General features: G+C 45.7%; 2 protein-coding genes across 2 annotated transcripts in view; one reads left to right on the top strand and one right to left on the bottom strand.

The window, feature by feature from the left end:
- per1b (period circadian clock 1b) overlaps positions 1 to 12,496 on the bottom strand; it is a gene marked incomplete at its 3' end in the record, with an annotated part of 402,390 nt that overhangs the window by 9,678 nt on the left and 380,216 nt on the right. The gene's annotated exons all lie outside the window — the stretch shown is intronic.
- On the top strand, positions 2,355 to 4,148 carry LOC311001709 (complex I intermediate-associated protein 30, mitochondrial-like). The gene is made up of 4 exons (XM_083992826.1): positions 2,355 to 2,891; positions 3,182 to 3,367; positions 3,510 to 3,584; positions 3,680 to 4,148. Exons 1-4 carry the CDS (start codon positions 2,373 to 2,375, stop codon positions 3,818 to 3,820), a joined length of 921 nt encoding a protein of 306 aa, XP_083848952.1. The 5' UTR covers positions 2,355 to 2,372; the 3' UTR covers positions 3,821 to 4,148.

Below are 12,496 nucleotides of genomic sequence, written 5' to 3'. Positions count from 1 at the left end.
TGTAGTGTTGTACTACCAGGATATCTGGGGTTAGAGTTGGTTTTACCTCAGTCTCTATTGCAGATTTTTAGGGTCCGGGCAGCTAAGCTGCCGGGACACTATTGTATTCCTAGGAATTCTTCTTCTTTCTTTCTTTCTTTCTTTCTTTCTTTCTTTCTTTCTTTCTTTCTTTCTTTCTTTCTTTCTTTCTTTCTTTCTTTCTTTCTTCTTCCAAGGAAGTCATACTTCCCCTGGGCGAAAACTCACCAAACTTTGCACAAAGGTTCAGTCCCATGCCAGATTCACTCAACTCCAAGGACATGTGCCCCCCCCTCCTAGGGTTTTTTTTTTAAAATTTAAAAACTTTAAAAATTCCTACCAAACCAACGGTAGATGCTACAGTGTTGAAACTTCATCACAATGTAGCCTCAATACTGCTGAAACTTTTGTCCACTTAAACTTATTACAAATTATGAAGTCCATCACTCTGTTTTTTTCAATAACTGTAAAACTTTTAAAATGTATCTCCTCCCACAATTTTTGCTCAATTGTCACCAAACTTGCTACAGAGCATCTCCAGACTGTCCTCCACAAAACTTGTTTCTCGGATTTTTGATTAAGCAAAAATTGAGCCTACAGTGCATGAAAACGTTTGACTGTAAACACTACTGTAAACATATGCCATCAAATTCTTGCTAAATACATTTTCAATCTTCCTGAAAAAAAATGAGAATATTCTGGAGTCATGGTTGATGAAGTTTAGCAGATATCAGAATTTTAATTCAAAAACTGAAATTTTGAGAACATTTTGAATTCTGCTCTCATGGGAACAACTGCAGCCAATGTGAGAGTGGAATTTTTAAACATCATATTTTCTCTTATGAAGCAAAACACTTATCATTAAAAACAAATCACCAACATTTCCATGCTGTCAAGATGCAATTTATGTATTATCAGATTTTTGTTTAGATGACTGAATCATTGACATTTTGACCATTTCATCACAACAGCTGCCCGGGCACTGGCTCACCTGAGTGGATAAATGAAGCTACACAGCAGGTCTCACTACCAGCCAATTAGCTCAGCGAGTTAGGAGCTGGTTCTTGGTGTCAGAGATTGTGGGTTCGAGACCCAGCAAGGGTGATGATAATGATGACAGATCAAAATGTCAGATGTCCTCAAGCTATTTTGCTGTCTAAATGCAATTTATGTATTAACAGATTTTTGTTTAGATAACAGAAATCTGCGTTCACAACTGCTGCCCGGACACTGACTCCCTGAGTCTATTTGAGAAGACACACACCATATTTCACTTCCAGATAATTAGCTCACTGAGTTAAGCGCTGGTTGTTTGTGTCAGAGGTTGTGAGTTCGAGACCCAGCCAGGGTGATGATGATGATGACAGATCAAAATGTCAAATGTCCTAAACACGAAAAACAAGACAATTGTCCTAATGGTGGCATCACAGCAAGCTTCTAAATTTAAAAATTCAAATAGCTTGGACTGGACCATCTGCGAAGGCCCTTAACATCTTAGACTCATAGTAGATGTTTGACAAATACATATCATTATTTTACCTCAAAAACTGATTTTTCTTTTTCTGCCTACACGACAGTGAATGGCTTACTCAATTTGTGAAGCCACTGTTGATCTACCACTTGTCAATTAGCTCAGTGCGATAGACAATGGTCTTTGATTCCCGAGGTTGTGGGTTCAATCCTCAACTGATGCAAATTAGACATTATAAGGTCAACTGTCTTGTCTTCCTATTCTCCTGTTTGTTGCTCAGAATTGCCTAAATTTGCCCAAAAGTAGCCCGTTTTGTTACATTCAGTAAATAAATGGTGTCTTTTATCTTGACAGGGTGATTTCCGGTGTAATCCTGCCTCTGTGTGTGTAACTTGACAGCCCTCCTCCCCCTTCCTCCCCCTCCTCCTCCTCAGCAGAGGGAAACCCGTCAGGAAATACCAACTGTAGAAAACAACGTCACGTCCTGCAAACTTTTTTTTTTTTTTTCCATCTCCTGCGTCATGGTTTCAAACGCGAACCGGTCTCTCAGGTGACGTCACCTGTCGGCTACTAGAGTGCCTCTCTCTAGGCACTCTATCGGCTACGTCAGCACGTCACAGAGGGAAAGACGTGTCAGAGACTGTAAAAGTTTTTGACCCGGCTCATATCCTGCGATTGGACACGGAAGTGATGTTTTAGAATGTGATGACGTAGCCACTAGCCATTCCCATAGTCAATGAATGCAACTTTCCTCAATTTTAATCTCTTTAAATCTACTAGAGTTAATATTGATTATTCATAATCACTTTACCACTCAAGTGCGATGACACCTCTCTCCTGTTGTGATGTATCCCAGCAGTGACTCATCCAGGACAGCAGTGAAATGTCTCTACCAAAGATCACGCGTCTCCCCTCCCTGAGGCTTCTGAGCTCCATCCACCAGCAGCAGCAGCAGCAGCTGCTCCTCCCCTCCATCACACAGCTCACTGTGCCCAGGAGAGCTGTGATCCAGGGTGAATACCGGCGGCCCGGCCAGCCCAAAGAAGACAAGTTACCATGGGAGAAGATCAAGTTTGACTTTAGGAAGGGTCTGGAGGGAATAAAGAAGCATTTCACTCTGCTGAAAACTGAGTTCTCTGACCGCTGGGTCGGTCCAGAGGGCAAACCAATGGTTGAGCACATGCTGGAGCAGAACAGAGTGATATGGGAGTTCAGAGGTCCAGAGAGCCTGGAGCAGTGGACGGTGTCCTCAGATCATGAGATAGGAGGGCAAAGTGAAGTTTATTTGAAGCTTGGTAAAAACAATACCTGTTTTCTTTATGGGACCCTGAGCTCAACTCCTCCAAGAGATGGAGAGACACGCTACAGTGGCTACTGCACCATGCGTTCAAAACCACCACTGGTTAGTATTTTTTTTTATTCCTCAATTCTGTGGAGTGATACATTCATTTAATTTCATCCAGGGTCACAGCTATGATTTCACAACTCCCTAAATTTTTGGACAGAAATCTTCAAAAACTGATTTTACAAAATAAAAATCACAGAAAATGAAATATTTTGTGCATTGTACTTTTAGAGTGGCTTCTGCCTCTGTGGTGTATTGTTGTGGGATTGTGTCATAGACTAAAAGATTGTGTGTTGGAAAGAAAACCTGTTGACATGAAAGGTCTGATTGTATGCTGTCCCTCCCAGGGTTCATTTGATAGGAAGGTGCACTATGATTGGTCCAGTTTCAACACCCTACATTTGCGTGTACGTGGTGATGGCCGTCCATGGATGATCAACATCGCAGCAGAAACGTACTTCTCCCACCAGAAAGACGACATGTACAACTACTTTCTGTATACCAGAGGAGGACCTTACTGGCAGGATGTCAAGGTATAAAACACCGAGAGCATGAAATACTTTTGAATGCTGTAAAAAAAAAAAAAAAAAGTTATAGGTCTATCAAATAGGTTCTGCAGAGATGTGGAAAGGTCTCGGTATTTAGTGATAATACATTTGTGTTGTCCATTCACAGATACCTTTCTCCAAGTTCTTCCTCACACATCGTGGGAGAGTACAAGATGATCAGCATCCTCTCTGGCTAGACAAGGTAGAGTAATAAGACTTAAGATATTTAAACTGTTATTGGTTAGTTAAATTTGCCTCTGCTCGGCTTTTACTTGCTACTTCTGTTTACATTTGCAGATTAACAGCATTGGATTTACTCTGGGAGATAAAGCAGACGGTCCATTCCAGCTGGAGATTGATTACATCGGCGTCTGCAAAGATTACGCACATACTGAGGAGTTTGCCTATGAAGTGTACAAGAGGAATCCTGAAGTCTGAACTCTGACAACAATGCAAATGAACTGAGGTTGAAAAACAGCTGCACTCTTCTAATATATCAAACTAATTTACCACCATCCAGCAGTCAATAATCAAATAACCTGATACACCACTCTTGGTAATAAGATACTGTATGTCTGTATTGTAGTACAAGTACTGGGTCACTTCACCATCATACATGTCTTACCTGTGTGTTTCTACTTACATGAGGTCAACTGTAACTGAGTCTAACATTTGTTGTATAGTGAGGAAATAATCTTCTGTCCTAAAGGTTAAACTGATTCTCAGGGTTTGAAGTTTCAATTCCTGAATTTGTGACTCATGTCCCATGAACAATAAAAAATATTTTCTAAGCAAATTCTGTAATAGATTTTGAAAGAAAATCAATTGGTAACACGCTCCACTGTGTAAAACTGCAAAAGCTTTTTTATTTGAAGGATGCATATGTAACAGTTGGATATTTACTTTAATATAATTTCACCAAAATATTCAGTTATTATTTTATTTTTCACTCTGTTAAGGTTTTTCACCTCTGCCTGTCTGTTTTGGGGAGCTCTGTGTGTGTACGTAGGGGAGGGGCTATGACGGGGAGTTTTGAGGTGCTGCGCCTGCGCGTTCTGGTCAGAGTCTGACTGGAACATGTCTGCAGGTAGGATGTGTGGAAGCTTCGCTCCCACTAAAAGTACAAAAATGTTGTTTTATGAGACCGTTGTTTAACGGGACCAGTGCAGTTCATGCTGGGATGTTGTTGGGAGTGTTTTCAGCCGTTAACCGCATTGTGTGTGTGTAAAAAGTAACTCCGAAGCAGTCTGTGAATATCGCTAGTTAGCGTTAGCTTGTGCTAATGTTTACTTTTCATGCTTCATTAGCCGAGAGCCGATTCACGGTGTTTGTGTTTTGAATGTGACTCTTTTTCTTTCTCCTCGGCAGAAGTGTCGACAACCTCCTCATGTACGCCACTCAAGTCTCTTCTGTTTATGTTTATTTTGTGACAGGTATGGAGATGGTTAATTACGTTTATTATATGTCCACTGGTTAATATGTGGGGATGCTATTTACATGTGAAATGAATGAATGAGGGTCCTCTGAGAATAATTTAATTTATTTCAGTTAATTTATTTTTATTTAAGTCAATTTAATATAACGTTTTGGGAATGATGTTTTACATTTTTACATATTATTTTCTGGTTGCTTTGATAAAACCACTATTATTTTATGAGTAAAGGAGAGTCTGACTGGAACATGTCTGCAGAAGTGTCGACAACCTCCTCATGTACGCCACTCAAGTCTCTTCTGTTTATGTTTATTTTGTGACAGACCGAGTAAAGAATTGTCAGAGCCCACCAGCCCGTTTCCTGGTTTATTGTCGCACAACACATCGCAGAGTACCGGCAGAGAGAGGGTTCTACATGGGTTACATTGGTGCCGTGACCCGGATCATCAAGCATCGATGCCATTCCGATCGCCGAGGGAAGCTCTCCATTCACATCTTCATTTAAAGTCTGGTCATTTCATTTGAGTGGGACATTTTTCGATTATTGTTGACACATTTAACAGTAATATAGCAATATAACTGAGATTCATATTGTTGTGTAGTTTTGATATGTGATTTATTTACACTGTTTTTTTTCTTTTTCTATTTGCTATTTGGGGTTGTTAACATGCATTCAGCAACTAATATGGGAGACAATGGAGTTCCAATAGGGGAAACTTTTTCTACCACAAGTTTTGGGAGAGGGTGGTTTCTCAATGAGGGAGTCCAGACACCCAGAGTGGGCGGGTTGGGGACCCCTAGAATCAGCTCCACTCGAATCCAGGTTCCCCCTTATGAGCTTCAGTCCCCACAGACAACACCCCGTGCTGATTTGAGTACTCTCATTTCAGAGCTGGCCGATCAGATCGGTCAGTCCATTGCTGCCCAATTGCGAAGTGATAAAAATACTACTGAGCCTGTGTTAACAGAGAGCCCTAGGTCAGAGCAGGGACATTCTGGGCTGAACCTGTCTGGTGTAAGACTAGTCATGCAGTCTGATGTTAAAGAGCCACCAGTTTTCAGGGGTGACAGCAGTGATAAATGTTCTGTTCGCGAGTGGGTTGATTTGATGAATACGTATTTTGTTAAGAGAAACACTCCAACAGAGCAACAGTCACAGGAAATATTGTCTAAATTAATGGGCAAAGCTAAAGACGTAGTGAGGGTTACACTTCGCAACAACCTTTCACTTGACCACATTCAGACACCAGGACTGATCTTTGACATCCTGAAACAGCATTACAGTGAGTTGACATATTCCTCCATGCCGATGGCTGACTTCTACAACACTAGGCCACTGCAACACGAAGAGGTTATGGAATATTGGATCAGGCTGAACAATGCTATTGACATCGCTGATGAGTGCTTACGGCGACAGGGACGCAGTGTTGAGGATCCAGGCCGAGAAGTCACAATGATGTTCATTAAATATTGTCCTGATCCTGTCCTGTTTAATAGGCTCAGCTTCAAGGCAGCCGAGGAGTGGACAACCAGCGAAGTCCAGGAACGCATCGATAGCTTCCTACGAGAGCTCAGGACACGCTCTCATGCTGGAAATCGAACGCTGCATAAACATGCTGTCAGCCACGCCCAGACCACCATGTTGCAGGGAACTGAGGTATCACATGCATCACCACTGCTCTCCACCCCACAGTTCACCTCACCAGCCTCACCTACAGACACTTACCTGACGACACCAACTTCAGCTCCCGCCTTTCAGCTCTCACCCACAGCTGACCAATTCGTCCCATCTTCAGCCACAGCAGTGACTCCTCATGCCTCCCAGGCAGCGGCATCGGCCTGCTCAATACCAGCGCTGGCCTCTCAGTACACACAGTCAGCTGCATGCCCGCCAGTGTCCCAAGTGGCTCACCGCCGTCATGCCCCACCAGTCACTGCAGCTATAGACGGGAATGGCATGCAGGCTCTGATAAGTCTCCTGGATCGAATGATGGCTCGTCAGGAAGTGCAGGTGGCAACATCTTCGCCAGTCTCACCACAACAGTTTGCTCCAGGCCCTTTCCAGAGAAGGAGCTGCAGGGTTTGTGGGGACACTAGCCACACCACACTTATGCACTGCAGAAAAGAGAAGCTGTGCCTTTCATGCTACTCACCTGGCCATTTTAAAAGAGACTGCAACAGACAAAACCAGAGGCAGGGGGGCCCCAATAGCTCCAGCCAGAGTCAGCCTCAGGGAAACTAAGACACCCACATTTGGAGAGGGGCAGTGTGGGAAGAGGACAAGAAACCCTCGAAGAAAGTGAAACAGATCTTGAGCTTCTCTATGTTAACACCTGTTCGGCGGTTCCTGAAGGTTACCAAGTCGTGGTTCAAGGGTCAGCAGAGGTGCCAGCCTTCAGTGAATTATTCTACACACAAGTCGGAGTGAATGACAAGGTCGGATTGAAGGCCATGATTGATTCAGGATCCATGGCGTGCACCCTGAGTGAAGATGCTGAAGGGTTGCTCAGAGAAGCCGGTGCTCTTGTGGGAGAACCACAGTCAGCTGAAAAAATTGTGTTGGTTGGCTGTGGAGGCAAGCAGACCCACCCAAAATGTGTGTATGATTTAACGATGACTGTTTATGGAGTAAAATGCATTGTCCCTGTTTTAGTGGTGCCCGGCCAACGAGATGAGCTCATCATTGGCTCGAATGTCCTCAAACATCTGATGCATGTCCTGAAAAGTGATGTTGACTACTGGAAGCTCACGTCCATTGGATGCAAGCATTCGCTTACTGACTATGAACACTTCTTAGATATGATGTCATGTACCACCAGGTGGAGGGGTAATGAGGTCCCAGACAAGATCGGCTCTGTGAAATTGCCCCGTGCTGTCACATTACTTCCCCAGCAAGAACATCTGGTGTGGGGCAAACTCTCCAGCAAAGTCCCTGTGTCCCCTGGCAGCACAATCATTGTGGAGCCTTGCACTTCCAAGTCCAGGCCAAGAGATGTTCTGGTCGGGCGGGTTATCACACCGATGTGGGGAGATCGGTGGGTGCCACTGAAAATCACTAACCTGTCTTCAAGGCCAACCCTCCTGAAGCGTAACTCTCTGGTTGCAGAAGTGTCACCGTGTATTGCAGTGGAGGATTTCAACTTGCAACAGGGCTCCTGCAAGATGGAGACAGGAAAAAAAGAGCAGGTCACCAAGTCCACTCCCACTACAGCCAACCTCAAGGCCAGACTCTCGGAGCTGGGGCTAGATGACCTCGACATTGACTCATGTCACACAAGCATCCAGTCAAAAGCAAAGCTTGTTGAGCTTGTTGAGCAGTACGAAGACATCTTCTCCAGGCACTCGCTTGACTGTGGTGAAGCTAAGGGGTTCATTCACCGAATCCATCTGACTGATGACCGGCCATTTCGCATGCCATATAGGAGAGTGCCCCCAGCCCATTATCAACAGTTGCGGCAGGTACTGACAGACATGGAGGAGAAGGGCATCATCCGTAAATCCATCAGCGAATATGCGTCTCCTCTTGTCATGGTCTGGAAGAAGGATGGAGGGCTACGGATCTGCACGGATTTCAGGTGGCTTAATGCACGGACCCTGAAGGATGCTCACCCCCTCCCTCACCAAGCAGACTGCCTTGCGGCCCTTGGAGGCAATGCCTTCTTTAGCACCATGGACCTGACCTCCGGGTTTTACAACATCCCCATGTGCGAAGAGGACAGAAAGTACACAGCCTTTACGACACCTGTTGGCTTGTACGAATACAACAGGATGCCCCAAGGACTCTGCAACAGTCCAGCTTCGTTTATGCGAATGATGTTGAACATCTTTGGTGAGCTTAACTTCACGAGTCTGCTTTGCTACCTAGACGACCTGCTCGTGTTCGCCCCCACTGAAGACGTTGCTCTTGACAGGCTCCAGGTCGTCTTCCAGAAGTTGAGAGACAACAATCTCAAGCTGAGTCCAAAGAAATGCCATCTGATGCAGGGGACAGTCAAGTTTCTTGGACATGTAATTGACCAAAATGGTGTGGCGGTGGACCCTGCAAAAGTGAGCGTGATTTCAGACATGCCGAAGGAGGCTCTGATGGAAGAGGATGGGAACACTCCCTCAGTGAGGAGGGTTAAATCCTTCCTGGGCATGGTCTTATTTTATCAAAGTTTCATCCCAAGGTGCTCAGCCATCGCTAAACCCCTATTCGCTCTGACGGCGGGCCAGAAGAGGAGAGGGCGGTTTGGCAAGGCTGGTGGGGGTGCTGGCCTGTTCAGGAAGCTGACAGCTGATGATTGGAGCCCTGCTTGTGAAGAGGCTTTTTATAAGCTGAAAAAGGAACTCGTCAATTGTGCAGTGTTGGCTCACCCTGATTTTTCAAGACCTTTCATTCTGTCTGTGGATGCATCTCTAGATGGACTTGGCGCTGTTTTGTCTCAGGTGCCTGTTGGAGAAAAAAAAGCACGCCCCATAGCTTTTGCTAGCAAGACCCTTAGCAAATCACAACAGAGATATCCCGCCCATCGCCTCGAGTTCATGGCCATGAAGTGGAGCATCACAGAGAAATTCAGTCACTGGTTGAAAGGACATGACTTCACAGTGTGGACAGATAACAACCCGCTCACCCACATCTTGACCAAGCCGAAGCTGGATGCTTATGAACAGAGGTGGGTGGCTAAGTTATCGTCTTACAACTTTGATTTGAAATACATCCCCGGTCCGAGAAATATTGTAGCCGATGCTCTCAGTCGTGACCCATTCACCTCTTCCATTAGTGGACGTCTCATCCAAGAGCCTTATGACAGTTTGGTGCATGAAGCAGATGGTGCTGAGGCTGACAAGGTGCAGGATGTTTTCAGAGCTGGCATCCAACACCTTCAAGTAATCCAGCAACATGAACCCACCTTGGTAACGTCGGGTTCCTGCAGCTCATCTGAAATCAAGGCTGCTTTACTGTGTCATCATGATTGGGAGAGTCACGTAGAGACAAGAGCCTCATGTCTTGTCCATCATGTCCAACAGCTGCAACCTGCTGGTCAAGACACCTTGCCTTCACTTACCTTACAGGAGCTCGAGGACCATCAGCTTCAAGATCCAACCATCTCCAGTGTTTTGCCCTTTGTAGTTCGGAAAAGACGTCCGTCCCGACGAGAGAGGCATGGTATGGGAGCAAAATCACTGGCTCTGCTGAAGCACTGGGACAAGCTCAAGGTTCAAGGTGGCATTATGTACAGGGAGACAAGAGACCCTGTGAGCAAGATAAAGAGGCTGCAGTTGGTGTTGCCAGCAGGCTTGTGTAAGAGAGCATTGGAGGGAGTTCACGACTTGGCGGGTCACCAAGGACAAGCCAGAACTCTTCACTTAGCGAGGCAACGGTTCTTCTGGCCGAATATGGAGAGGGATGTGAAGAATTATGTGCGGTGTTGCGAGAGGTGTGTACTTGCCAAGACTCCTGAGCCCTCAGCCAGAGCCCCATTGGAGAGTATAAAAACCACCAGCCCCATGGAGCTCGTTTGCATCGACTTTTGGACGGCTGAGGACAAGAACAAAAACTCTGTGGACGTGTTAGTGGTGACTGATCACTTCACAAAGATGGCACACGCTTTTCCCTGTCGTAACCAGACTGCCAAGCAGATTGCTAAACAGCTGTGGGACCGGGTTTTCTGTGTCTACGGGTTCCCTGAACGTATTCACTCAGACCAGGGCCCCAGCTTTGAAAGTGAACTGGTGTCCGAGCTGCTGCAACTGTCTGGTGTCGCCAAGTCACATACCACTGCTTATCACCCGATGGGCAATGGTGGCACGGAGCGGTTTAACAGAACCCTTGGCAACATGTTGCGAGCCCTCCCTCTTGGTGCCAAGAACAACTGGCCGCAGCAGATCCACACGTTAACCTTTGCCTACAATGCAACGGTGCACGAAACTACTGGTTATGCACCTTTCCACCTTATGTTTGGACGTGTCCCGAGGCTCCCAGTTGACATTGTGTTCAGATCTGTGCTACACGATCCCTTGGTGACAGATTTCAGCAGCTACTCCAAGACTCTTCTGTCATATCTCGCTGAGGCTGCCAAAATCGCTCAGCAGCACGCAACCAAAGAGCAAGAACGCCAAGCTCATCAGTATAACAGGAAAGTGAAAGGAGTTGCTCTCCACATTGGAGATCGGGTGCTGCTCGCCAATAAGGGAGAGCGTGGCAAGAAAAAGCTGGCAGATAAATGGGAACCTGTCGTGTACACAGTGGTTGAGATGAATCCCAAGACTCATATATACAAGATCAGTGATGTTTCAGGCCACTGCAAAGTTGTGCACAGAAATCTACTGTTGGATGTGACTTTTCTCCCTGTTCAAGATACACTAGAGAGTCAGTCTCTGGACACCTTCTCTGGTGCTGAGGGTTTCAGTGGCGATGGTGAGGCAGATGAGCTCAGCAGCTTGGAGAGAGAGTCCTCTCAAGCACGGACGTCCTTGTGGGTTCAGTCTGAACTGGATCAAGGGGATGATGTTGATTCTGTGGCGGATGAGCTCGCGTCACTAGTCTCGGACAGCGCTGATGCTCTATGGGATGGTGTTGACAAGGCGGACCTACCTGATCCAAAGGCCGGCACAGCCTCAGACTCACCTGATCCACAGGCCAGCACAGCCCCTACCCCAGCAGTTTCCCCTGCTGTCTCTGAAGAGGCTCATTCTGCACTGACGGCTGACCCTGACATACATCAGTCTTTGAGTCATGACCATCAACACACTGATACACAGCCTGACCTGACCAGATATGACACTGACCAAGTTGCAGTCCCGGGTAGGGTGGTTACTAGAGCTGGGAGGGTAGTGAGGTCAGTTAATAGACTCATTGAGAACATGGTCCAGAGACCTATAACGTGGCGTAGGTTATCGCCACAGAAGGCGTTGTCTGTAGCATGAATAGGAGTTAAAGGGTGCTCGACTTTGTATATTGGATGTGTGATTTGATTAAGACACTGTAATACATATGAGCTGCTAAGGGACCGTGTGTAAAGAGGTGTAGACTGCACCTTTAAATTCCTGAGGGGTTGGAGGCCTGATCAACCTTCGAACTGCTTTTGATCTGTGTTAACGGATAGTTTTTTAACTGACCTGGGAGATGTAATCTTTTGGTTTACTGGTCCAGAGAGCGAAGAAAATGTTTTAGTGTTCTTTTACATCCTTCATTTTAAAGCGCCTTTGTAGCCCTGTGTGATTTTGGTGAAATTCGGAAGGGGAGAATGTAACAGTTGGATATTTACTTTAATATAATTTCACCAAAATATTCAGTTATTATTTTATTTTTCACTCTGTTAAGGTTTTTCACCTCTGCCTGTCTGTTTTGGGGAGCTCTGTGTGTGTACGTAGGGGAGGGGCTATGACGGGGAGTTTTGAGGTGCTGCGCCTGCGCGTTCTGGTCAGAGTCTGACTGGAACATGTCTGCAGGTAGGATGTGTGGAAGCTTCGCTCCCACTAAAAGTACAAAAATGTTGTTTTATGAGACCGTTGTTTAACGGGACCAGTGCAGTTCATGCTGGGATGTTGTTGGGAGTGTTTTCAGCCGTTAACCGCATTGTGTGTGTGTAAAAAGTAACTCCGAAGCAGTCTGTGAATATCGCTAGTTAGCGTTAGCTTGTGCTAATGTTTACTTTTCATGCTTCATTAGCCGAGAGCCGATTCACGGTGTTTGTGTT

This window comes from Trachurus trachurus (assembly GCF_905171665.1).
Source record: "Trachurus trachurus genome assembly, chromosome: 18".
Classification (NCBI taxonomy): Eukaryota; Metazoa; Chordata; class Actinopteri; order Carangiformes; family Carangidae; genus Trachurus; species Trachurus trachurus.
The sequence above is the reverse complement of the archived record's forward strand: the minus strand, read 5'-3'. Positions and strand labels throughout refer to the sequence as shown.

Coding starts and splice junctions, on each gene's coding strand:
- LOC311001709 (XM_083992826.1), top strand. CDS start 2,373: ATGTCTCTACCAAAGATCACGCGTCTCCCCTCCCTGAGGCTTCTGAGC. Junction 2,892..3,181: donor TGCGTTCAAAACCACCACTG/GTTAGTATTTTT, acceptor TGTCCCTCCCAG/GGTTCATTTGATAGGAAGGT. Junction 3,368..3,509: donor CTTACTGGCAGGATGTCAAG/GTATAAAACACC, acceptor GTCCATTCACAG/ATACCTTTCTCCAAGTTCTT.